The 27,863-nt window shown below is 38.1% G+C and overlaps 1 protein-coding gene across 1 annotated transcript in view; it reads left to right on the forward strand.

Annotated features, from left to right (window-relative positions):
• Nucleotides 1-27,863, forward strand: part of UBR5 (ubiquitin protein ligase E3 component n-recognin 5) — a 142,883-nt gene that overhangs the window by 78,426 nt on the left and 36,594 nt on the right. Inside the window, exons 20-32 of the mRNA XM_057532432.1 lie at nt 15-212; nt 4,568-4,778; nt 5,727-5,853; nt 9,807-9,958; nt 10,397-10,492; nt 10,859-10,982; nt 16,835-16,932; nt 17,735-17,883; nt 18,376-18,467; nt 26,864-27,010; nt 27,108-27,226; nt 27,314-27,440; nt 27,531-27,660. Coding sequence (XP_057388415.1) covers nt 15-212; nt 4,568-4,778; nt 5,727-5,853; nt 9,807-9,958; nt 10,397-10,492; nt 10,859-10,982; nt 16,835-16,932; nt 17,735-17,883; nt 18,376-18,467; nt 26,864-27,010; nt 27,108-27,226; nt 27,314-27,440; nt 27,531-27,660 — 1,770 coding nt within the window. The remainder of the gene's footprint in view (nt 1-14; nt 213-4,567; nt 4,779-5,726; nt 5,854-9,806; nt 9,959-10,396; nt 10,493-10,858; nt 10,983-16,834; nt 16,933-17,734; nt 17,884-18,375; nt 18,468-26,863; nt 27,011-27,107; nt 27,227-27,313; nt 27,441-27,530; nt 27,661-27,863) is intronic.

Here is a 27,863-nt window from a genome sequence, read left to right on the forward strand (position 1 = left end):
CACCTCTGTTATAGGAGTCTCCTATTATTCTTCGAGATGGAAATGGCACTATCTACCCCATGGCCAAAGATTGCATGGGAGGAATAAGGGATCCTGATTGGCTTGATCTTCCACCTATTAGTAGTCTTGGAATGGGTGTACATTCTTTAATAAATCTTCCTGCCAATTCAACAATCAAAAAGAAAGCTGCTATTATCATCATGGCTGTAGAGGTAATCTGACTTTTGAAACTACTTGGCATTTCAATTCAGAAGGCACTGCTGGAGTCTAGGGAAACAATCTTGAATAGATCATTCATTGCCGCTTCCCTATGGGAACTAATAGTCTATTAGGACAAGAGAGATGTGTATACCATTGATTACAGTGTGATTTAAGCGTTTGAGTAAGGCATGCATAATGTTGTAGAAGTACAAAAGGAGGGGCTGTAAATCAAACTGTGACTGTAGAGGCTTCTCTGAGGAGGTGATGCCTGGGTATAGTTTTAAAGAATCAGATAGGGGTCTCCTAGACGCCGGATGCAGGTAGGAAGTGTTATCCCAGGCACAAAGAGCAGCCTTTGTGAATCTCAGAATGTACATGTTGGGAGAACATGTACATTCTTTTGATATAACTAGAAGGTAGGGCTTATACGGATCAATGAGTGGCAAGTGATAAGGTGGGAGAAAGGCACTGGGGTGCCTTGTGTGTTAACCTAAGGGGCCTGAGCATTCCCCTGAAAGCTAGGAGGAGAAGGATTTTAAGCTGTTTTTTTTTTTTTTTTTTTTTTTTAAAGAAGATGGGCAGTGGATGGAGAACAGAAGTTTAAGAGACCAGATAAAAAAGCTAATGTAATTATCCATGTTAGAAACAAAGTGAGCTTGAACTCTTGGAAATAAGGAAGAGGGGGTGGATTTAAGAGATCTTAAGGAAGTAGAAGCTCTAAAGCTTGGTGACAGGATGTCAGCAGTAAATGAAAGGAAAGGGTTATAAAGCTTCTGACTTAGGTGTGGTTGATAGGGAGATGAAAAATAGGAGAAACTGGAAATTCCCTGGTGGTCCAGTGGTTGCGGCTCCCCGCTTCTACTGCAGCGGGCATGGGTTCAATCCCTGGTCAGGGAACTAGAGTCCCTCATGCCATGTGGTGCAGCCAAAAAAACCCAGAAAAATAGGAAAAACAAATGGGATAAGGGGAAAGGATGAGTTTAGTTTTGAACATATTGTGGTTGAGGTGTTTGTATTTGTTAGATGTGGAGGCAACACCACTGAAGGTTATTGGAGCAATTTGAGCAGAGATTGACCTGATTTGCTTTACATTTTCAAAAGATCACTGCTGACACGCCGAGAATACAAGGGGGATGGGTTGGAAGTAGGGAGGCCAGTTAGGAGGCTATTAAAAGAATTCAGGTGGAAGGTGATGTTGGCTTGACCCAGGAGGTGGAATAATAAGTGATTAGGCTCTAGATATACTAGATACGTTTTAAAGTAGAGCCAGCAGGATTTGCTTATGGCTAAATATAGGGTGTCAAATAGAGGAAGCAAGAGGGCAAAAGGTTTTGAAGAATGAAGTTGCTGTTTATCGAAATGAAGACTGTAGGATTGAAGCAGGTTCTGGAGGGTGAGATCAGGAGTTTAAGATTCTTATCAGATACCCAAGAGGAGATGGTGAATAGAGAGATGTGTAGGTTGGAAGACCAGGAGAGAGGGAACCAAGCTGGAGAAATGTACTTAGGAGTTGTCAGTATATCTGTGATATTTAAAGGACTTAAACTGAATGAGATTACTAAAGTCTTGGAGAAGAAAAAAATCTAAGGCCTGAGCCATGAAAATAGTCTCAGCATTTAAATACCAGGAGATAAAAAGGAACCTGCATGAGAGACTGAGAAGGAGTTGGAGGAAAACGAGTGAGTGTTGTCTTGGAAGCTGAGCGAAGAGCATGTGTCAAGCAGGATGTGTTGTTCAAGTGTATCAAATGATGGCGTAGGACAGTAAGGCATGTACTGAATACTGACTTTTGGGTTTGGCTCCATCTAGGTCATTGTTGACAGTGGGGATGCAGGCCTGATTTAGAGTGAGCTAAGGAGAAAATGGGAGTTGAGGAACTTAGACAACTCTTTTGAGGAGTTTTTCTATAAAAGATAGAAATGGAGCTTAGAATGGGAGGTTATTTACCCTCCATTAGGTTGGAGGTGATAAGCAAACTTACTAGAACTGCATCTAAAATACTCTGAATCTAGGTGCTCCTGAGAGATACCCGTGAGCTTTGGTTTAGAGACACAGTGCTCATACTCTTAGTTTAGCTTTAATTGTTAACCTACTAGACTAGTGGTTCCAAACTGGTAGGGGTATGGGGTTAAAGGAGGTGGCCGTGGCCTGAATGTGGCTCCTAGAAATAACCTTCACGTCATTTAAAGATTCTTGATTGGTTGCCAACATTCAAAAATCACAGGATTTATATTTAAAACTCAGATTTTCAGGTGCTCTTAAAGAATTAGAAGATCTGGTGATATTGGGCCATCATAAAAACATTAAGTCCTCTTAGAGGCTATACATGGTGTCTCCAGTTCATTGCAGTTCCCACTATTTAAAATTTGTTGCTCTACGTCCAAATGTTAGTCACCATTTATTTATTATACAGTTTGTGTTACCTTTCTTACAGCCAGCCTCCTCCACTCACTTATACTTTTGCATATGCTTCTGTAGGCATTTGATTCTATAACCCCTGCACTTTGTCAGCATCTCAGGGGTAAAGGTAAAATGTGCCATCACCCCAAGGGTAGCGATAAAGCGTGCCACCAGTTATCTTTCTAAATAGCCTTCCTTTACTAGGGCTTCGTGCACAGTAGACGCGCAAGAAATTTTTGCTGAACTCTCTGCTTTGTGTTATAAGTGACAGCATACAGTGATGCAGAATAAACATAGTAAGCGTGGTATTGATACTGTCAGTGTGAGGGCCCATGTACTGCCCCGCAGGTTGGAGATGAGAGCTCCCTGTAGAGTAGCTGCTTCAGCCAGATGACTGGCTGATTTGCTTGAAAACATTCTGTATATCACAGCAGTGTGCAGCAGAATATCTTAATTTTAGTTATTTTTAAATGTACTGCGCTTTTTATTCTTTGGGGAGACTTTGACATATTCTCTCAACGTATTGATTAATGCATATTTGCCACTAGACTTTGGCAAATTTAGTCTTATGTGGCCCACCTCATATTCTTGAACTGGAGCTTGCAACTTATGGGGTCACTTCAGGATCATAGTTAGTTCCACAGTCAGAATGGCTTATCTCACGTGTGTCAAGTACTGAAAACAATTTTTTAGCTGTATTTTCTTGTGGCCTTCTTCCCCCATTGTTACTTCCTCTCATCCCCGTAAGGTTGGGGGAAGGGATGGGATATCTAGGCAGTTTGTGGAGAGCTGGCAAGTTCAAAAGCATCTCTCTTCTTTCCTTTGTATTCCCACGCATTCTTTTCCCACCTGCTTTCTTCCAGTTCCCAATTTTAGTTAAAATGAACAAATTTGCTTGTTTTCCATAACTAATGCTTTACATTCAGTTGATTAAATATCCCATAACTATAGTTTACATTCTGAAAAAAGTACATTTGAACTCTTTGGTCTATTTATGCTGTGTCTTAGTTTGTTTAGGCTGCTACAGACGGAGTGGCTTATAAACAACCGAAATTTACTTCTCATAGTTAAGGAAGGTGGGAAGTTCAAGATCAAGGTGTGGGCAGATTCGGTGTCTGATGAGGGCCCTTTCACTGGTTCACAGATGGCCATGTGTCCTCACACAGTGGAAAGGGAGAACTCTGGTCTCTTAGTCCCCTTTAAGGGCAGTGATCACATTCATGAAGGCTCCACCCTCATGACCTAATGACTGTCCAGAGGCCCTACCTCCAAATACCATCCACATTGGGGATTAGGCTTCAGCATGAATTGGGGGGGGGGGGCGGAATATTCCATCCACAGCATGCTGTTTCTCAGGTAGAAGATGATATAAATACTTGATCATTACTACCATGTCTTTGACAATGAAGTACATTAGTTGTCACCTTTGGGGATTGTATCTGTCGTTATTTCTGGGGGGAGTTGAAGGTTTTGGTTTTCATGTACCATAGTGTGATGTAAATGTAACCTTAAAGAGCACAAGAAGGTGAGAGTAAGCTTGGAATAAAATGTATACCCTATGCTTAATTGGTTAACAATATTAATAGGGTTCTAATTTGATAGTTATATATGATGTAAATAAGGGTGCTGTATAAACTATGATCTATAGGTCCAATCCAGCCACTCCCATTTATGCATTGTATATCTGGCTGCTTTCCTGCCACAGTTAGAGTTGAGTTAGTTGCAGAAGCTGAAGATATTTATTGGTCCTTTACAGAAGGTTTACCCACTCTTCCGTTCCTGTCAGTTGTATTCTGTGCTTAAGGGTACCTTCAAGTTCAGCTTCTTTTGCCAGGCCACCTTAAATTGTCTCTATGTATCTGCAGAGCTGATTATATTATTGTGTTGGCCATGTGAACTTTTTGACATGTGTAATGTGCTATATACAAATTCATTGAAGTTTTTTTCCTAATTTGTCTGAGCACAGAAACAAACCTTAATGCAGCACATCCTACGCTGTGACTATGAGGCCTGTCGACAATATCTTATGAATCTTGAGCAAGCGGTTGTTTTAGAGCAGAATCTACAGATGCTACAGACATTCATCAGCCACAGATGTGATGGAAATCGAAATATTTTGCATGCTTGTGTATCAGTTTGCTTTCCAACCAGCAATAAGGAAACTAAAGAAGAAGAGGGTGAGATTAAGAACTGTAACATGATCTTTAAGAGGAATTTTGGGCAATTTTGAAAATATAAAAATTATTAAAAGAAAGAAAATCACTGTAAAGAATTTGTATGTACTTTTACTTTGCTTTGTAAAATCTAGGAGTCTCAGAAGGTAAAAATGCCTGTTAGGATGAACATGTAACATGAATAAATAAAATTTTTATCAATGTGTTTCTGCTGCCTTAAATTCTAATTTCTCTGTTAAGTACAAACTATATATATGATACTTAAGAGCTTTACTGATTTTATAATTGCAGGTGACTTTTATGACCATGGGAATTATTTAGCAAGTTAAGTCAAATTATATTGAGGCAACTTTTATCCCAATTTTCAGAATGTAGAGGGAAAAATAACCTAGTGAGTTAGATGTTTTTGGAAAAGTAAATAAGGTTTTTGCCATAAATTTTTTAATTGGCTAAGTGAAGGGGGAAACTGAAAACCTAAAGTGCAACGGTGTAATTCATAATGGTTTTCCTTATTTTGAATTCTGCAGATGATATTCTGGTAGCTACATTTTTGAACAGTGGTTTGCAAGTTTCTGACCTTTATCTCGTTATCATTGACTGACTAAAGGATTATAAGTAGTGTATAAACTAAGACTGAGGTACTGATATGTAGGCCTTTTCTTCCTTGGTAGTGAAAGCTAAATTTCAGCCTACTTGTGAATAACCTTATTTTTTATCTTTGGGGGTTGAAAAGTAAGGCAGAATAAGGAAATAATTCACATTAAAAGGTCATAGTTCAATCTAGCTTAAGTGTTTGTTGCTCTAAGGAGGGAAAATTAAGCTGTTATCACTAGTATGTGAATTAGAATACTAAAACACTTAGCAGTTAGCATTTAATGGCTTGTACATACTTCATCTCTTAGTTACTTTTGAAGTTTAAATTGATCCTAATTTTTTTCTCTTATGTTTCAGAAGCAGAGCGCTCTGAAAGAAATACATTTGCAGAAAGGCTTTCTGCTGTTGAGGCCATCGCAAATGCAATATCAGTTGTTTCAAGTAATGGCCCAGGTAATCGGGCTGGATCATCAAGTAGCCGAAGGTAATGTGATTTTTACCAGGAAAGTTTAATTGGTGGAAACATAATCCAAGTACAGAAAGAAATGTATCTCTTTCCTATCATATGCATGAATTGGTGGGTCCTTTTGTTTTGTTTTTGTTCCTCCCAATATCAGCCTGGGAAAAATACCTGACAATATCTAGCTAAGAGTTTAGGTGTAAAACAGTAGGACCTAGGATCCTTCAAAAATTTGAGGTAATTTAGACAAGTAGTTCAAACTTGATTCTTTGAATGTGTTTTAAACTCATCATTCATGTTTCCTAGGAAGTTATTTTCTTTAGTTGGAGAACAAGTAATATAATAATTGAAAGAACCTCAATCTTTTATTTTCAGATTGTTTACTTAGCTCAGTTTCTCAGATGTCCTAAAGATCTGGGAAGAAATGAAAGGCTGATGTATATTATGAATGTTTGGTATTTTAAATTTTCAGGCTTTCTGAGTTGTGGGATGGACACTTTATAACACATTAAAAATTACTAGATGTTTGAATAGATGAAGACTATAAAGAATTCAGGATACAGGTGTTTGTAGTTTTTTTTTTCCCCCCCTGAAGGAAAACACATTTATATTAGACATGAGAGCCAAAATTCTTGGATACTTCACAAATCATTAATGGAAGCACTGCTCACTGTGCTAATGTGATAGGTTGTAAAGTCTACTTAAAACGAAGACACTCTTTTGCTTATTTTCTGTTCTATATTCAACTTTCCCTTTAAAAACGATTCTTCTAAAATTGGTTCCAACTTGATAGCTTCCCAGGTTCAAAAACATCCTGAAGTGAGGTTTATCAAAAACTATTTATGGGTAACCAAATTATAATTTAAAATAGTACAGAAACATTATGTAGACTATGCAAAATGGAAATTATCATTTTTTTAGGACTACACTAGGCAAAATGTTTGGTCTAAAATGGAAAGCAACTTAAATTCTTCATGAAGAAATTAGTGTCTGAATTATTTCAGGTATTTCATTTCCTCAGGGAAAATACAGGTGCAAATCAAGTTGGACTCTGATATGGTTGGTCCAATGCCAGTGCTGCCATCTTTTTTTCATGTAAGGATTATTTTGAAGGCAAAGACTAAAAGGAGCTTCAAGAGTGGGTGATGTGTTGCTCACAGAAATAATTTGCAGAGTAAGCTCCTTTGAGGCATTTGCCGAAGATTTCACTGCAGTGCTCTTAACCAGTTCAAACTCAGGGCTGCCGGTTGAACAGATGAAAGCACAGGAGTCTTATTATCCACGCCGGGCAGTAGGAAGTCCACAGACTCTGCTTCATTGAAGTGAAACCCTCCTCTAGCCTACAATGGATTTTCTAGGCGATACCCCTTGATGAGTATGCAGGCTGGGATTCATGAGCTGTAAGCTCAAAACTGATGCAATTTCAATATTGAATGGAGTACTGTTAAATGCCTTCAGATGATGATTTGACTCAGAAGTTTTGTTATGTGACTCAATAGTGCCTGAGTACAAAGGGCAGATTTAGTGGAAAGCTTGATTGATGCATCTGATTGCAGGTGTATGTACTCTAGAGATTATTAATCTGGAAGACACATGACCTTCGCTTTTTTGTCACAGTGGTATGTTTGAACATGACTGGATTCTAAGGCTTCTGTAGCATGGATATAACGTGCTTACAAAGAGGAAATTACATCAACCTTGAATTCTTCCATATTGTCAGAAAATACGATGACTCCAGGCAAGCCTATACGAAGAAATGTCAAAACTCTGAATCTTAGCAGCCAAGGTGGTATCTCCTCAGTATTGTCCTCAGCCACTGAGGATACAGGTGAATCTTCATGAATTGTGTACAACATCTTGAAGAATAATTTTCTTTTTTTTGTTTTTTTTGTTTTTTGTTTTTAAAGAATCTGTATGAGGAGCTGGGCATTGTACTTAAAAATGTTCCCAAGACCTAATGAAGAAAAGAGGTAGAGGACAATTTTTTTAAATGACAAGGAATGACCCCCTCATATAATATTGAATTGACTACATCACAACAACAAAGTTGGGAGTTTGCAAGTTCAAGATGAGACTGTGGTCTCAATTTATCTTCATTTATTCTTAATCTGCTCTAGGCTAGAGGTTGGAGAATAGCCCATATATGTTTTGTTTGGCCTGTGCAATGTTAAAATTTTTTTTTTTCTTTAAAATTTGAATGCCTTTAGATGAGCATGTACGCCTCTAGTTTGCCATGACCCCCTACTTCTTACACCTGACTGCCCTTTCCTCAGTTTATTTTACTTTCCAGGCCCAGTAGGCATTGTGTTTGCGACCCTGGTGTAAGCATTCTTCTTGATAAGCCCAAAACATGCATTTATTTTCAGGTTATTTGCAGTGCCTCCCAATTATCGCTGATTTTTTTCTCTGTGTGTGTTTTGAGTAAGACACATTAGGATACCAAGTGTCTATGTTGAGCTTATTTACAATTGTGTAGGAGCATCACAGTGTGAAGTCACCCAGGTGTGTGCTGTTACTGGTAAGGAGCCTGCCATGCTCTGTGGGTGATATCTTGGACAGGGAAGTGACCTTGACTGAAAGAATCATAATCACTGTTCCCTGCTCCCCTCCATATTATAAAAACTCTTGAACTCAGATTTCTAAATTGGGAGAGAGAAGACACCGATAACCATAAAAGAATTAACTATAGGTGTTTTTTAATAGTGCATACTATAGTAACTAGTATATTTTTTGAGACATTAAAATTTACTTTGCAGAATCTTCCAAAAAATGTTTCTCTTCCCAAAGGTACATCATCATACACAAGCCTTATAAAATAGATGGGTTCCTGAAAGTAGCTTCTAAAAGAAATTTTTGTAAATGCGTTTTAAAAAAATTTTACTCATAAAACTGAAAATGTATTGCTATGGAAAAACACACTTACCCTCGGATTAAATAATAATTAGAGATTCAAACATTAATACAAATCTTTGTGAATTACTTATTTGCAGACATATAATGCTCACCTGGTAAGGTGTTAGGTTTTTCACATCAGAAATGTCATGTCTTTGGGATTAAATCTGCCTGGGAGAAAGCAGTCCCTTATGTGTTGCCGGGCCCTTAAAATTGAATTCTTACTCTTTATTCATTTAGAAGCTCTAAAGTTGTGGCCAAGTGAAAGGATTTGCCTTATGTGCTCTCTCTTAATTGCTGCTAGTTTTTAATGTGTTAATTTTGTAGCCTTTGTAAGCTTTTATTCAGAGGTATAGATTTTTGTACAGGTAGTTTACTAGTTCCCCTAATGAGGTCTGTGTTTGTGATTATTTCTTTATCTTTTTAGCGATGTGCACACCTGTATAGCAGGAGAAAAAAAAATCACGCCCAGATATTAATCTAACAACACATTTTACAAGCTCCAGTTTCATTCATTAATTTCCTTGGGATGAAGTTGTACTGTTAAAAAAACTTTTTTGTATAAAAAATAAACCTAAATTGGTCTTTGTTTGAAAACTACTTACTGTGTGGATATTAGTTCCATTGCTTTTGAGATCACAGAAAAGGGGTTTAGTGGGCTAACAGAATTGGTTTTGTGCTAATCAGTATGTTTTGCTAATGTCTACTATTAAACTTAATTCTTACTGATGCTAAACAGGGGACAGAATTTTTTTTTGTTTTAATGTTCAGCTGTTCATTTATCTTAACTGTATGAAAGATTATTTCCTAATCTTAACTTCACCGCAACTTTTGTTCCCGGTGCTTAAGTTTCTGTGGGAGCTTAATATAGTGGTTTTAGTGCTGAACTGGGTACTAGGATCCCCCAGTTGCATTTCTATCCCTTGCTGACCTACTCTGTGATTCCAGAATTGGCATTTGTACTTCTTTCCTGCCTGGAGTATTTGCTTGTAGAACAAACTTTCATCTCAGATGAGAAGTTCTGTGCACCTTATCCTTACACTTAGACGTGGTAGTGAGCTCTGATTTTGTCCATGTTCTTCTAGTTTGAGATTACGGGAAATGATGAGACGTTCATTGAGAGCGGCTGGTTTGGGTAGACATGAAGCTGGAGCTTCATCCAGTGACCACCAAGATCCAGTTTCACCCCCCATAGCTCCCCCTAGTTGGGTTCCTGACCCTCCTGCAATGGATCCTGGTAAGATCTGTTATTTTATTAAGTGTTCAACAAAAAGACAGGGTCGTGAAAGAAAAGAAATAAACATTTCAGTGGGATATTTAGAAATCTGAAATCGTTAAAATTAGCATAATGAGTATTATAACTAGCTTACGTAGATTTGGTTTAAGGTGTTTGTAACTTAAAAATTAAAATTCTAGAAAGTCTTGTTAGATATCCCTCTTCTACTGAAATACGTATTTCTATATTGGTAAGAAGCTAGCTAGTAATATATCAAGATAAGTCAATAATTTGCCTAGTGGATTCCTTCTCTTATAGTTTGGGAAAGAAGCATCCACTTAAGCCTCTGTCCGATTTGACCTTTGGCTTGCAGAGAAAAGCCTTAAGGCCAGTTAAAAGAACATGTTAGGGATATGTTGCCTATAATGATGTACATCCTGCTGTTCTGTTTACTGAAAGATGGTGACATTGATTTTATCCTGGCCCCTGCTGTGGGATCTCTTACCACAGCAGCGACTGGCACTGGTCAAGGACCAAGCACCTCCACCATTCCAGGTGAGAATCTCTACTATTTTATCTACCTAGGCATTTGGAAGATAAAACTAAACACTTTGTATGTAGGTTTCTACAGATCTACACTTTATCTCAAGGAGACTTCTTGGCTTGAAAAATATCTAATTCTGTGAATTATCTTCTGTATATCAGTGAAGTTGTGGTGTGTATGTGCATATATTTCATCAGTTGAGATTTATAAAATGTGTTAATGTGTTTAAATTCTCTGTAATGAAGTTATTAATTTGTTACCAATACTAGAATATTTTTCTGGTGGTTTATTTGATAGATACTTGGTATATTATTCTAGAATAGTCTTTCACTCTGTTTTGTACACTTTTGTTACCAAATGGATCTGCTTAATTACAGGTCCTTCCACAGAGCCATCTGTAGTAGAATCCAAGGATCGAAAGGCCAATGCTCATTTTATATTAAAATTGTTATGTGACAGTGTTGTTCTACAGCCCTATCTACGAGAACTCCTCTCTGCCAAGTAAGAAGTTTAATATACTTTTGATATGAAGATTTAGCTTTACTCCTTTTACTGTTAAGTTGATCTTGCAACATATGGAACAACAATTATCTTAATTGAATTTAAAATTTATCAGAATCTAGCATTGTATTTTCTGTGTTACTAAGTAAGCTCTCTTTAGTGAAAGAGGCCTTCTCAATATAATACAGGGTACACTAAATGAATACAGTTTGATTTTATGTTAGCTTGATGAGGGTGTATATTTATATGTTAAAAAGATCACAGTATAGTTGCTCTCAAATGTTGAATCCATAAATTAGTTATATCACTGTCACCTGGAGAACTTTAAAAATTATACACATTCTTCCCCAAGCTCTACACTAGAATTATAACTCAGCAGGTCTGAAATGGGGCCTGGAATCTGTATTGTGAAAATCCAAGGATGATTCTTATGGTTTCTTTGGAAATCCTGGCTTACGGAATCATCATGAGATCATACAGAGCTTTTGATAAGAATTCTGTTGTAAGTGCTCATTAACCGTTAATAGGTTACATCTCCACCTGCAGCATGATTGTTTATCTTCCTTTACAAACTCATAATGATGAGTGTTTTTATAATAGTTATTAATCTGTGCCAAGCTCTACTTGCATTAACTCTTATTCTAGATATAACTGTCTGGAGTAGATAATATTATCTCCACTTCACATTTGCAGCAATGGGCTTAGAGGTTAATTAACTTGCCCTGGCTCACAAAACTGTTGAGTGGCATAGCTGGAATTCCAGCCCTGGTATGTGTCTTTATTACAGAACTGGGACTCCCAGCCTTGACCCTTATGTCACCGTCCCTATTTAGTACAAGAAGGTGTTATGAGTTTTTTATTTTTGAGGGCGAGGGAGTTTTCATGTTTAAGTCTTACTGCCCTTTGGATGAAAATGACCAAATTTATGAAATTATGATTTAATGAAGGCTGCCCAGACTAGTAAAATAAGTCATTGGATTATAAATAGAGTTATTACGACAGAAGCATCTTACTAATTTATTAGTGGTTTGAGGCATAGATAAAAATGGTTTATATATGGATACATACAGTATATCTTTCTGTTTTTATTTTCTCAGTTGTCATTTTTTTTTGCATTTATGGTGTTTTTAAGCATATTATCTTTGTATAATTTCCTCGTGGTGGTGTCTAAAAAGTTATTTTATGTTCTTATTCCCTTTCTCTTTGTTGTTAATCCATTTTATATTTCTACAGTTCATTTCTATTTCACTAGTCCTTTATTTTAGTACCCTCACAGTGGTTGAATTTTTCCTCCTTTATCTAAAAAACATATAAAATACCTGGAAAACACCCAATATGCCACTGTATTAATAAGCTGATGTTACTAGGAGAGGCAGTGTTCTTTTGCCTGACTTCTAGGTAGTAAGTATAGAGATGATCAAACTGGCCCTTTTTGCTTTTTTATACTACAGATACAGGAGAATTTCCTAGAGTTGCTAACACAGTTTCCTAAGTGATGTATCAGTGAATTATTTACCATGGAGATGACTCAGTAAGAAAAGGGTTTTTTCTTCTTTTTTTATTGAAGTATAATTGACTTATTATGTTAGTTTCAGGTGTACAACATACTGATTTGATATTTTTTTACATTACGAAATGACCACCATGATAAGTTTAGTTACCATCTGTCACCATAAAAAGTTATTACAATATTATTGATTATATTCCCTATGCTGTCCTCATGACTTACTTATGTTATAACTGGAAGTTTGTACCTCTTAATCTCCCTCACCTATTTCACTCATTCTCCTAACCCCCTGCCCTCTGGCAACCACTAGTTTGTTCTCTGCATCTATGAGTCTGTTTCTGCAAGAGGCTTCCCTTTTCTCCACATCCTCGCCAACACTTGTTATTTGTTGTCTTTTTTGATAATAGCCGTTCTGACAGATGTGAGGTAGTATCTTACTGTGGTTTTGATTTGCATTTCCCTGATGACTAGTGATGTTGAACTATTCACGTGTCTGTTGGCCATCTGTTGTATGTCTTCTTTGGAAAAATGTCTGTTCAGGTCTCCTGCCCAGTTTTTAATCAGATTGGGGTTGTTTGATGTTGAATATGAGTTCTTTGTATATTTTGGATATTAATCCCTTATTGTATATATCATGGGCAAATATCTTCTCCCATTCAGTAGGTGGGCTTTTCATTTTGTTGGTGGTTTCCTCAAAAACTTTTTAGTTTGATGTAGTGCCGTTTGTTTGATTTTGCTTTTGTTTTCCTTGCCTGAAGAGGCAGATCCAAAAAAAATAAAACTAAGACCAGTGTCAAAGAGCATACTGCCTGTGCTTTCTTTTAGGAGTTTTGTGGGTTCAGGTCGTACATTTAAGTCTCTAATCCATTTCGAATTTATTTTTTTATATGGTGTGAGAAAGTAGTCCAGTTTGATGCTTTTGCAGTTAGCTGTCCAATTTTGTCAACACTATTTATTGAAGAGACTGTCTTTTCCCCATTGTATAGTCTTGCCTCCTTTGTCATGGGTTAATTAACTTGCCCAGGCTCACAAAACTAGTGAGTGGCATAGCTGGAATGCCAGCCCTGGTATGTGTCTTTATTACAGAATGGGGACTCCCAGTCTTGACCCGTATGTCACCTTCCCTATTTAGTACAAGAAGGTGTTTTGAGTTTTTTATTTTTGCAAGTGTGGGTTCATTTCTGGGCCCTCTCTTCTGTTCCATTGATCTCTGTGTCTGTTTTTATGCCAGTACCGTACCATTTGATTAGTATAGGTTTGTAGTACTGTTTGAAATCAGGGAACATGATGCCTCCAGCTTTGGGGTTTTTTCCCTCAAGATTGCTTTGGCTGTTTTGGGGTCTTTCATGGTTCCATATAAATTTTATGATTATTTGTTCTAGTTCTGAGAAAAATGTCATGTGTATTTTGATAGGGATTGCATTAAATCTGTAGATTGCTTTAAGTAGTATGGTCATTCCAGTAATACTAATTCTTCCAATCCATGAGCAAGGTTTGTTTTTCCATTTCTGGTCATCTTCAGTTTCTTTCATCAATGTCTTAGAGTATTCCACATATTCCAAGTACAGGTCTTCTACCTCCTTGATCAGATGTATTCCTAGGTAGTTTGTTATTTTTGATGCAATTGTAAGTGGGATTGTTTTCTTAATTTCTCTTTCTGGTAGTTTGTTTTTAGTGTATACAAATGCAATAGATTTCTGCGTATTAATTTTGTTTCCTGCAACTTTACTCAATTCATTTATTCTAATTGCTTTTTTTGGTGGCATCTTTAGGGTTTTCTATATGTAGTATATGTCATCTACAAACAGTGATACTTTTACTTCTGTCTTTCCAATTTGGATGCCTTTTTGTTCTTTTTCTTATCTAATTGCTGTGGCTAGGACTTAAAATACTTCGTTGAATGAAAGTGGTGAGAGTGGGCATCCTTTTCTTGTTCCTGATCTTAGAGGAAATGCTTTCAACTTTTCGCCTTTTATTATGTTAACTGTGGGCCTGCCAATATATGGCATTTATTATGTTGAGGTATGTTCCGTCTGTACCCACTTTCTGGAGAGTTTCTATCATCAGTGGATGTTGAATTCTGTCGGAATCCTTCTCTGCTTCTACTGAGGTGATGATACAATTTTATTTTTCAGTTTGTTAATGTGGTGTATCATGTTGATTGATTTGCGGATATTGAACCATACTTGCATCCTGGGATAAATCCCCTGCTTCATCATGGTATATCATCCTTTCAGTATATTGCTGAATTTGGTTTGCTGATATTTTGTTGAGGATTTTTGCATCTGTGTTCATCAGTGATATTGGCCTGTGATTGATTAATTAATTAAAATGTTTTGTGATGTCTTTGGTTTTGGTATCAAGGCGATGCTGGCCTTGTAGGATGAGTTTGGAAGCATTTCTTCCTCTTAATTTTTTGGGGAATGGTTTGAGAAGGATAGGTGTTAACCCCTTAAATGTTCGGTAGAATTCACCTCTGAAGCTGTCTGGTCGTGGACCTTTGTTTGTTGGGAGTTTTTAAATTACCGATTCAATTTTATTACTGGTAATCATTCTGCTCATATTTTCTATTTCTTTCTGATTCAGTCTTGGGAGATTGTATGTTTCTAGGAGTTTATCCATTTCTTCTAAGTTGTCCATTTTATTGGTGTGTAATCTTTCGTAGTAAATCTCTTATGATCCTTTATATTTGTTTGATGTTGGTTGTAACTTCTCTTTCAATTCTGATTTTATTTATTTGAGCTTTTTTCTTGGTTGAGTCTGGCTAAAGGGACACATAAGTGTGTTTTGGAGTAAACAGAAGGGAGAAATGTGTATTCTACAGTAAGCAGCTTCATGAAAATGAAGTTTGAGTAGAACCATGAGAAATAGGGAGAAGAGGGAACAACGACATGGAGAAGTATGAATATTATGAGAAACAGTAATTCATCCAATTCAGAGTGGAGGATTAGAAGAGAACAACAGCCAGTGGATCTGAAAAAAATAGGTTAAAATCACTACTTCGGTCTCTATTCTTTGGGCTTGAACCCTCTCAATAATGGCCTTTGTTAGATTGTAATAGTATCAAAGTGGGATTATAAGAATAGTAATGAGATGGTGGTATAAAAGAGATGAAAATATAGGCAAGAGTAGAAACCAGAGTCAAGGCTATGTTTTATATGTCTGTCATAGCCTTTAATATGTGTGTTGTAATAAACTGAACTATTGAGTTGTTGAAAATGGAAAAGAAAGATTAGATGCAGAAGTTTAAAAATTGCTTTAGAAGGAATACTTTGTGAAGAACCAAAATTTTTGTCTGAAGTTACTTGGGACAGTGATATTGTTGGGTGACATAGATAAATCAGGTAGAGAGCAGGTTTGCGGAGAAAGATGATTTGAGTTTTAGACACGTTGAATGTAAGATACCACTGGGAAATCCCAAGTAGGCTTATCAAGTAAACAAGTGTAGGTGTTGGAACCGTATTATTGTGAGAGAAGTGGTAGTTGCTATGGCGGAAGAGAGAGAGAGGCACAAATGGCTGAGGACTGACTTCTGGGAAATGCGAGGGGTCTAGGAGGAAATAGAAATTCAGTGAAGAATGTTTAAGTACATTTTAAAGAGGAAACTCGTAATAATAATAGCTAACACTTACTGAATACTTTTTTTTTGCTAGGCACTGTGCTGAAACCTTTTAAGTAATAATTCATATAATCTTCCTCACAATTGTTTGAGAGAGAGCCTGTTACTATGCTCACATCTACAAAGTATTAGTTTACTCCAGAGCCCTTGCTGGTCTATTCTTTAGTGTCACTAAAGCCAAGAAAGGAGAGCATGGTTTAGAGAGACAAAGGTTCCACGAAGTGGCTTTCTTGTTTTTTTTTTTTTTTTTTAAGAAATTCACGTTCTTTTATTTATTTATTTGTGACTGTATTGAGTCTTCATTTCTGTGCGAGGGCTTTCTCTAGTTGCGGCAAGTGGGGACCACTCTTCATCGCGGTGCGCAGGCCTCTCACCATCGTGGCCTCTCTTGTTGCGGAGCACAGGCTCCAGACGCGCAGGCTCAGCAATTGTGGCTCACGGGCCCAGTTGCTCCGTGGCATGTGGGATCTTCCCAGACCAGGGCTCGAACCCGTGTCCCCTGCATTGGCAGGCAGATTCTCAACCACTGCGCCACCAGGGAAGCCCTGGCTTTCTTAAGTGAGATAATATGAGGCCAGAAAATACTACCGATGGTTTTCTTTGAATGGTGAGACATTATTTACTAAGACAAAACTGTTTTTTCTTTCATCATGAACATATGTTTCTTTCATAATCAGGAAGGAAGATAATTGATAATATTTTTCTATACAATTTTTCTCATTTTAGGGATGCAAGAGGTATGACCCCATTTATGTCAGCTGTAAGTGGCCGAGCTTATCCTGCTGCAATTACCATTTTAGAAACAGCCCAGAAAATTGCAAAAGGTAATTTATTTCAAGTTCTAAAAGGGTTGCTTATTTTTTAATTTGAATAGATTCTCTTCTATAATTATTCAAACCTAATTTCTGTATATGGAAATGATACTGATTAGAAACTATCAAGATAATTCTTTTGCTTATGTGTATGAAATTCATATGCTTATACTTTTTTCAAGCATATTGTACCTTCTAACTTTCCATCAAAAAGCAGCTGGTATAAATTTCCTTAAATTAAAAAAAAATTCCATAATGGATTGTAATGATTAATCTTTTGAAAGTAAAGATGGATCACTGTTAGAACCTGTCCACGTGTTAATTCGTGTTAGTGATAAAATTTTATGGAAAGAACAGGCCAGAAGTCTTACTGTTCTTTCTGACTTGGATTTACTACCTAACAGAAAGCATTAAGGAATATCAGTTCCTGCCATCTAGCCTTTAAAAGATTTAGTAGTTAGCTTTTAAAAAATACTGGCTATGAATAAATTATGTGATTGTCTATAATTTGTTAAATAGAGCTAGAACTTGAATCTTAACTGCATAACATAGAGCTAATGACTCAGAAGGCTGATGTTTGGTGTACTTGTATTGTCCCCATATGTGGTTATGATATAATTACACTTTGCTTTACTTTGCACCAGAATTGACTGGATTTCCTTGCATTGTTGACTTTGTATGTCAATTTATTTTATTAATATATAGTAGTTTCTTATTTATACTGTGTAAATGTTAGAGCTTTTCCATTTGAGGAAAGGAGTAGATGGCTGTAAGTCTTTTCTTGATGTATGAACTATGTTTTTAATCTTTTTAGCTGAAGTGTCCTCAAGTGAAAAAGAGGAAGATGTATTTATGGGCATGGTTTGCCCATCAGGTACCAACCCTGATGACTCTCCTTTATATGTCTTATGTTGTAATGATACCTGCAGTTTTACATGGACTGGAGCAGAGCACATTAACCAGGTAAGTTATTTTATATTTCCCTATATTTATGCTATCTAGGTTTTCTTTTCTTCCCTTTGACCATCACTAGAGTTCTAGTTCTTAGCTTTGGAATTGCAAGTCTGGTATTTCCTTTTACTCTTGAGTTATAAAATTCTCCAAAGAAAATTAATTTGTATGTAATTCCTAAATAAATGAGGCAAAGGAGTTGACTGTTAACCCCAGTTATGGGCTGTCATAAAAATTAGAAATCTTTGCTGGGTAGTATAATCTGATTCACAGCTCTTGATTTAGATTTTATAACTGTTATGCCTTTTTTGGATGATACAGATTATTTTTGCCCGTCTGGTAATATTTAATTCCCATTTGTGTACCCATCTGTGACTGTTTCCCAGAGCACATTAATTTTGCTCTGCTTTGTTGTGATTGAATTGTTTTAGAAAATACCAGAAATAATTATTGTGATGAGATATACATATCATTCTTCTAAAAAGTATATCCTTTTAATTTTAGGATATTTTTGAGTGTCGTACGTGTGGCTTGCTGGAGTCCCTCTGTTGTTGTACGGAATGTGCAAGGGTTTGTCATAAAGGTCATGATTGCAAGTGAGTGTGATTTTAGTTTTCTTTAATATTGTAAACTACTTAGATTCATATTGCCATATTAAAATAATCTGTACTGAGTCATGCTTTAATTGTTTCATAATTCAGAAAGCATGAGGTTTTCTCAGGTTGCCCACGTTAAGCCAATGTATGTATTACAACGTAGTTTTTGATTTAAAGAGTACTTTGCAATGTTTGTTTGCTAGTTCTAAGTACTGCTCTTCACATAAAACTAGCCTAACATGCAAGAAATATGTGATCATACATTGTGACTAGAATCAGTCTTTTAAGAAACATACATACAGAATGTTTTTGTCTGTGTTCTCCAGCCAAAGTCTCAGGCCCCCTGTAGTAGGGTCTATTAGCAGGAAATCACTGAAGGCATTAAGGGAATCATGGTTTGGCCTGTGCCTTGTTTACCTCTTAAACTAAATGTAATAACCTTCATCCAGCAACAGAGTTGCTATGGCTAGTTTCTTAGTTTTCACAGACCTAAGAAGCAATAAAATTACCCCAGCACTAACATTTGCAGTGCCTCAGAGTCCCAGTAGGGACATCAGCTATAGCTGTGCTACAGGTGTGTAGATGTAATAAATAATTAATAGAGAATTGGTTTGTAAAAATCATCTATTGTGCTTTATTTATTTTCTTTTTAACATCTTTATTGGAGTATAATTGCTTTACAATGGTGTGTTAGTTTCTGCTTTATAACGAAGTGAATCACCTATACATATATCCCCGTATCTCCTCCCTCTTTCGTCTCCCTCCCAACCCTCCCTATCCCACCCCTCTAGGTGGTCACAGAGCACTGAGCTGATCTCCCTTTGCTATGCGGCTGCTTCCCACTAGCTGTCTGTTTTACATTTGGTAGTGTATATATGTCCATGCCACTCTCTCACTTCGTCCCAGCTTACTCTTCCCCCTCCCCGTGTCCTCAAGTCCATTCTCTACGTCTGTGTCTTTATTCCTGTCCTAACCCTAGGTTCTTCAGAACCTTTTCTTTTTTTCTTTAGATTCCATATCTATGTGTTAGCGTACGGTATTTGTTTCACTCTTTTCTGCCTTACTTCACTCTGTATGACAGACTCTAGGTCCATCCACCTCACTACAAATAACTCAACTTCGTTTCTTTTTATGGCTGAGTAATATTCCATTGTATATATGTGCCACATCTTCTTTATCCATTCATCTGTCGATGGACACTTAAGTTGCTTCCATGTCTTGGCTATTGTAAATAGAGCTGCAATGAACATTGTGGTACATGACTCTTTGAATTATGGTTTTCTCAGGGTATATGCCCAGTAGTGGGATTGCTGGGTCGTATGGTAGTTCTATTTTTAGTTTTTTAAGGAACCTCCATACTGTTCTCCATAGTGGCTGTATCAATTTACATTCCCACCAGCAGTGCAAGAGGGTTCCCTTTTCTCCACACCCTGTCCAGCATTTGTAGATTTTTTGATGATGGCCATTCTGACTGGTGTGAGGTATACCTCATTGTAGTTTTGATTTGCATTTCTCTGATGATTAGTGATGTTGAGCAACCTTTCATGTGTTTGTTGGCAATCTGTATATCTTCTTTGGAGAAATGTCTATTTAGGTGTTCTGCCCATTTTTGGATTGGGTTGTTTGTGTTTTTGATATTGAGCTGCATGAGCTGCTTGTAAATTTTGGAGATTAATCCTTTATCAGTTGCTTCATTTGCAAATATTTTCTCCCATTCTGAGGGTTGTCTTTTCGTCTTGTTTATGGCTTCCTTTGCTGTGCAAAAGCTTTGAAGTTTCATTAGGTCCCATTTGTTTATTTTTGTTTCTATTTCCTTTTCTCCAGGAGGTGGGTCAAAAAGGATCTTGCTGTGATTTATGTCATAGAGTGTTCTGCCTATGTTTTCCTCTAAGAATTTTATAGTGTCTGGCCTGACATTTAGGTCTTTAATCCATTTTGAGTTTATTTTTGTGTATGGTATTAGGGAGTGTTCTAATTTCATTCTTTTACATGTAGCTGTCCAGTTTTCCCAGCACCACTTATTGAAAAGGCTGTCTTTTCTCCACTGTATATTCTTGCCTCCTTCATCAAAGATAAGGTGACCATATGTGCGTGGGTTTATCTCTGGGCTTTCTGTCCTGTTCCATTGATCTATATTTCTGTTTTTGTGCCAGTCCCATACTGTCTTGATTACTGTAGCTTTGTAGTATAGTCTGAAGTCAGGGAGCCTGATTCCTCCAGCTCCGTTTTTCTTTCTCAAGATTGTGTTGGCTATATACGGGGTCTTTTGTGTTTCCATAAAAATTAAATTTTTTGTTCTAGTTCTGTGAAAAATGCCACTGGTAGTTTGATAGGGATTGCATTGAATCTGTAGATTGCTTTGGGTAGTATAGTCATTTTCACAGTGTTGATTCTACCAATCCAAGAACATGGTATATCTCTCCATCTGTTTGTATTATCTTTAATTTCTTTCATCAGTGTCTTAGTAGTTTTCTGCATACAGGTCTTTTGTCTCCTTAGGTAGCTTTATTCCTAGGTATTTTATTCTTTTTGTTGCACTGGTAAATGGGAGTGTTTCCTTAATTTCTCTTTCAGATTTTTCATCATTAGTGTAAAGGAATGCAAGAGATTTCTGTGCATAAATTTTGTATCCTGCTACTTTACCAGATTCATTGATTAGCTCTAGTAGTTTTCTGGTAGCACCTTTAGGGTTCCTTTAGGGTTCTCTGTGTATAGTATCATGTCATTGCAGACAGTGACAGTTTTACTTCTTCTTTTCCGATTTGGATTTCTTTTACTTCTTTTTCTTCTCTGATTGCTGTGGCTAAAACTTCCAAAACTATGTTGAATAATAGTGGTGAGAGTGGACAACCTTGTCTTGTTCGTGATCTTAGAGGATACGGTTTCAGTTTTTCACCATTGAGAACGATGTTGGCTGTGGGTTTGTCATATATGGCCTTTATTATGTTGAGGTAAGTTCCCTCTATGCCTGCTTTCTGGGTGGGTTTTATCATAAATGAGTGTTGAATTTTGTCGAAAGCTTTTTCTGCATCTATTGAGATGATCATATGGTTTTGTTTTGTTTTGTTTTAAAATTAATTAATTTATTTTTATTTTTGGCTGTGTTGGGTCTTCGTTTCTGTGAGAGGCCTTTTCTCTAGTTGCGGCAAGCGGGGGCCACTCTGCATCGCGGTGCGCGGGCCTCTCACTATCGCAGCCTCTCTTGTTGCGGAGCACAGGCTCCAGACGCGCAGGCTCAGTGGTTGTGGCTCACGGGCCTAGTTGCTCTGTGGCATGTGGGATCTTCCCAGACCAGGGCTCGAACCCGTGTGCCCTGCATTGGCAGGCAGATTCTCAACCACTGCGCCACCAGGGAAGCCCAGATCATACGGTTTTTATTCTTTAATTTGTTAATATGTTTTATCACATTGACTGGTTTGCGTATAGTGAAGAATCCTTACATTCGTGGGATAAACCCCACTTGATCATGGTATGTGATCCTTTTAATGGATTCTGTTTGCTAGTATTTTGTTGAGGATTTTTGCATCTATGTTCATCAGTGATATTGGCCTGTAGTTTTCTTTCTTTGTGGCATCTTTGTCTGGTTTTGGTATCAGGGTGATGGTGGCCTCGTAGAATGAGTTGGGGAGTATTCCTCCCTCTGCTGTGTTTTGGAAGATTTTGAAAGGATAGGTGTTAGCTCTTCTCTAAATGTTTGGTAGAATTCGCCTGTGAAGCCATCTGGTCCTGGGCTTTTGTTTGTTGGAAGATTTTTAATCACAGTCTCAATTTCAGTGCTTGTGATTGGTCTGTTTATATTTTCTATTTCTTCTTGGTTCAGTCTCTGAAGGTTGTGCTTTTCTGAGAATATGTCCGTTTCTTCGAGGTTGTCCATTTTATTGGCATAGAGTTGCTTGTAGTAATCTCTCATGATCCTTTATATTTCGGCAGTGTCAGTTTTTACTTCTCCTTTTTCATTTCTAATTCTATTGATTTGAGTCTTCTCCCGTTTTTTCATGATGAGTCTGGCTAATGGTTTATCAATTTTATCTTCTCAAAGAACCAGCTTTTAGTTTTATTGATCTTTGTTATTGTTTCCTTCATTTCTTTTTCATTTATTTCTGATCTGATCTTTAGGATTTCTTTCCTTCTGCTAACTTTGGGGGTTTTTTTTTTTGTTCTTCTTTCTCTAATTGCTTTAGGTGTAAGGTTAGGTTGTTTATTTGAGATGTTTCTTGTTTCTTGAGGTAGGATTGTATTGCTATAAACGTCCCTCTTAAAACTGCTTTTGCTGCATCCCATAGTTTTTAGGTCATTGTGTTTTCATTGTCAGTTTTTTCTAGGTATTTTTTGATTTCCTCTTTGATTTCTTCAATGATCTCTTGGTTATTAAGTAGTGTATTGTTTAGCCTCCATGTGTTTTTATTTTTTACAGATTTTTTCCTGTAAGTGATACCTAGTCTCATAGCGTTGTGGTTGGAAAAGATACTTGATACGATTTCAATTTTCATAAATTTACCAAGGCTTGATTTGTGACCCAAGATATGATCTATCCTAGAGAATGTTCCATGAGCACTTGAGAAGAAAGTGTATTCTGTTGTTTTTGGATGGAATGTCCTATAAATATCAGTTAAGTCCATCTTGTTTAATGTATCATTTAAAGCTTGTGTTTCCTTATTTATTTTCATTTTGGATGATCTGTCCATTGGTGAAAGTGGGGTGTTAGTCCCCTACTAGGACTGTATTACTGTCGATTTCCCCTTTTATGGCTGTTAGCATTTGCCTTGTGTATTGAGGTGCTCCTATGTTGGGTGCATAAATATTTACAATCGTTACATCTTTCTTGGATTGATCCCTTGATCATTATGTAGTGTCCTTCTTTGTCTCTTGTAATAGTCTTTATTTTAAAGTCTATTTTGTCTGATATGAGAATTGCTCCTCCAGCTTTCTTTTGATTTCCATTTGCATGGAATATCTTTTTCCATCCCCTCACTTTCAGTCTGTATGTGTCCCTAGGTCTGAAGTAGGTCTCTTGTAGACAGCATATATACGGGTCTTTTTTTTTGTATTCATTTAGCCAGTCTGTGTCTTTTGGTTGGAGCATTTAATCCATTTACATTTAAGGTAGTTATCAATATGTATGTTCCTATTACCATTTTCTTAATTGTTTTGGGTTCGTTATTGTAGGTCTTTTCCTTCTCTTGTGTTTCCTTCCTAGAGAAGTTCCTTTAGCATTTGTTGTAAAGCTGGTTTGGTGGTGCTGAGTTCTCTTAGCTTTTGCTTGTCTGTAAAGGTTTTAATTTCTCTGTCAGATCTGAATGAGATCTTTGCTGGGTAGAGTAATCTTGGTTGTAGATTTTTCCCTTTCGTCACTTTAAATATGTCCTGCCATTCCCTTCTGGCTTGCAGAGTTTCTGCTGAAAGATCAGCTGTTAACCTTACAGGATTTACCCTTGTATGTTATTTGTTGCTTTTCCCTTGCTGCTTTTAACATTTTTCCTTGTATTTAATTTTTGATGGCTTGATTAATATCTGTCTTGGCATGTTTCTCCTTGGATTTCTCCTGTATGGGACTCTGCGCTTCCTGGACTTGATTGACTATTTCCTTTCCCATATTAGGGAGGTTTTCAACTGTAATCTCTTCAAATATTTTCTCAGTCCCTTTCTTTTCTCTTCTTCTGGGACCCCTATAATTCAAATGTTGGTGTGTTTAATGTCCCAGGGGTCTCTGAGACGGTCCTCAAATCTTTTCATTCTTTTTTCTTTATTCTGCTCTGCAGTAGTTATTTCCACTATTTTATCTTCCAGGTCTCTTATCCGTTTTTCTGCCTCAGTTATTCTACTACTGATTCATTCTAGAGAATTTTTAATTTCATTTATTGTGTTGTTCATCATTGTTTGTTTGCTCTTTAGGTCTTCTAGGTTCTTGTTAAACGTTTCTGGTATCTTCTCCATTCTATTTCCAAGATTTCGGATCATCTTTACTATCATTACTGTGAATTCTTTTTCAGGTAGACTGCCTATTTCCTCTTCATTTGTTTGGTCTGGTGGGTTTTTACCTTGCTCCTTCATCTGCTGTGTGTTTCTCTGTCTTCTCATTTTGCTTAACTTACTGTGTTTGGGGTCTCCTTTTCACAGGCTGCAGGTTCGTAGTTCCCATTGTTTTTGTTGTAGGCCCCCAGTGGCTGAGGTTGGTTCAGTGGGTTGTGTAGGCTTCCTGGTCGAGGGGACTATTGCCTGTGTTCTGGAGGATGAGGCTGGATCTTATCTTTCTGGTGTGCAGGACTGCGTCCGGTGGTGTGTTTTAGGGTGTCTGTGACCTTATTATGATTTTAGGCAGCCTCTCTGCTAATGGGTGGGGTTGTGTTCCTGTCTTGCTAGTTGTTTGGCATAGGGTGTCCAGCACTGTGGCTTGCTGGTCGTTGAGTGGAGCTGGGTCTTAGTGTTGAGATGGCGATCTGTGGGAGAGCTTTTGCCTTTTGATATTATGTTGAGCCAGGAGGTCTCTGGTGGAACTCGGCTCTCCCACCTCAGAGGCACAGGCCTGACACCTGGCTGGAGCACGAAGACCCTATCAGCCCCACGGCTCAGAGGAAAAGGGAGAAAAAAAGAAAGAAGGAAAAAAATTAAGTTATTAAAATAAAATTTTTTTTAATTATTAAAAAAAAAATTAAAAAGTAATTTAAAAAAAAAGAAAGAAAGAAGAGAGCAACCAAACCAAAAACCAAATCCGCCAAGGATAAGTGCTAAAAACTATACTAAAAAAAAACCAATAATGGACAGAACCCTAGGACAAATGGTAAAAGCAAAGCTATACAGACAAAATCACACAAAGGTGCATACACATACACACTCACAAAAAGAGATAAAGGGAAAAATATATATATATTGTTGCTTCCAAAGTCCACCGCCTCAATTTGGGATGATTCGTTGTCTATTCAGGTATTCCAGAGATGCAGGGTACATCAAGTTGATTGTGGAGATTTAATCCGCTGCTCCGGAGGCTGCTGGGAGAGATTTCCCTTTCTCTTCTTTTTTTGCACAGTTCCTGGGGTTCAGCTTTGGATTTGGCCCCGCCTCTGCGTGTAGGTAGCCCGAGGGCGTCTGTTCTTCGCTCAGACAGGATGGGGTTAAAGGAACAGCTGATTAGGGGGCTGTGGCTCACTCAGTCCGGGGGGAGGGAGGGGTACGGAGTGCGGGGCGAGCCTGCAGCGGCAGAGACCGGGGTGACGTTGTAACAGCCTGAGGTGCGCCGTGTGTTCTCCTGGGGAAGTTGTCCCTGGATCACGGGACCCTGGCAGTGGCGGGCTGCACAGGCTCCCGGGAGGGGAGGTGTGGGTAGTGACCTGGGCTTGCACACAGGCTTCTTGGTGGCTGCAGCCAGCAGCCTTTGCGTCTCATGCCCGTCTCTGGTGTCCGCGCTGATAGCTGCGGTTCGCGCCCTTCTCTGAAGCTTGTTTAGGCAGTGCTCTGAATCCCGTCTCCTCGCGCACCACGAAACAATGGTCTCTTGCCTCTTACGCAGTTCCAGCCTTTTTCCTGGACTCCCTCCCGGCTAGCTGTGGCGCACTAGCCCCTTTCAGGCTGTGGTCACGCTGCCAACCCCAGTCCTCTCCCTGGGATCTGACCTCCGAAGCCCGAGCCTCAGCTCCCAGCCCCCGCCCACCCCGGCGGGTGAGCAGACAAGCCTCTCGGGCTGGTGAGTGCTGGGCGGCACCAATCCTCTGTGCGGGAATCTCTCCGCTTTGCTCTCTGCTCCGCTGTTGCTGCGCTCTCCTCCGTGGCTCCGAAGCTTCCCCCCTCCTCCACCTGCAGTCTCCGTCTGCGAAGGGGCTTCCTGGTGTGTGGAAACCTTTCCTCCTTCATGGCTCCCTCCCACTGGTGCAGGTCCTGTCCCTATTCTTTTGTCTCTGTTTTTCCTTTTCCCTTTTGCCCTACCCAGGTACGTGGGGAGTTTCTTGCCTTTTGGGAGGACTGAGGTCTTCTGCCAACGTTCGAGAGGTGTTCTGTAGGAGTTGTTCCACATGTAGATGTATTTCTGATGTATTTGTGGGGAGGAAGGTGATCTCCACGTCGTACTCCTCCGCCATCTTGAATTTTGAATAATAAGTTTGTCTTCCTTGTTTTAAATATCTAAAAGTGAGAATCACCTTACTTACTGAATGCTTACTAGGTGCACTCACCGTGCTAGATGCTACAATGGTGTTTGACAAGACAGTTAAGATACCTCTTCTCATGTGTTGCTTTACAGACTTTACACCACTAAAGTAATCCTTCTTGTTGCATTAACAGTTACACTTTGCAGTTAAAAGTTAACAAGGGTTCTGTTGAGTTTTAATGAGTTACGCCTCTGTATATAGACCTTTGTATTTTTTTAAAAATTTCTGTTTTTGTACTTGTGTATGAATTCTTTCTAGACTCAAACGGACATCACCAACAGCCTATTGTGATTGCTGGGAGAAATGTAAATGTAAAACTCTAATTGCTGGACAGAAATCTGCTCGGCTTGATCTACTTTATCGCCTGCTCACTGCTACTAATTTGGTCACTCTGCCAAATAGCAGGCAAGTAGTGGGATTTTTAGGACATAAATAGAGTTGCAAAAGCACAGCATAGGTAAGTAGCCTCTCCCCCTCCTCATAACAATGTGCTGTTTTGCAGGGGAGAGCACCTCTTACTCTTTTTAGTGCAGACAGTTGCGAGGCAGACAGTAGAGCATTGCCAGTACAGACCTCCTCGAATCAGGGAGGATCGTAACCGAAAAACAGCCAATCCTGAAGGTGAATTAATTTGACAGTTATGACATATAGGAAAAGCAGTATGTTTATTTCTGCCTTACCCACTATTTCTTTTCTTTTTCTTTTTAGATTCGGATATGCCTGATCATGATTTAGAACCCCCAAGATTTGCCCAGCTTGCCTTGGAGCGTGTTCTACAGGACTGGAATGCTTTGAAATCTATGATTATGTTTGGGTCACAGGAGAATAAAGACCCGTATGTATTCATTAAAATTTTTTTAGAGTTATTTATTTCCCACGTTAGTATAGGCGATTACAGTGCATTCTGTCTTTCTTTCCCCTCAAGTCTCAGTGCCAGCAGCAGGATAGGCCATCTTTTGCCAGAAGAGCAAGTATACCTCAATCAGCAAAGTGGCACAATTCGGTTGGACTGTTTCACTCACTGCCTTATAGTCAAGTGTACAGCAGATATTTTGGTAAGTCCTTTGAATAGTTATTTACAAGCACATGAAAAGGATGTTTTTTACGTAGTTTCCCATAATTTTACTAATCTAAGCTCCCAAGTACCAATAAGCTCTAATTAAATAGTACATTAAGGGGAATGGAATTTTGGGGGTGATTTAAATTTCTCATTTTAGGTCAATCAATGAAAGCTCCTTCTTTCATTCTAAATAAAATC

The sequence above is a fragment of the Balaenoptera acutorostrata genome, chromosome 17 (genome assembly GCF_949987535.1).
Source record: "Balaenoptera acutorostrata chromosome 17, mBalAcu1.1, whole genome shotgun sequence".
Taxonomy (NCBI): Eukaryota; Metazoa; Chordata; class Mammalia; order Artiodactyla; family Balaenopteridae; genus Balaenoptera; species Balaenoptera acutorostrata.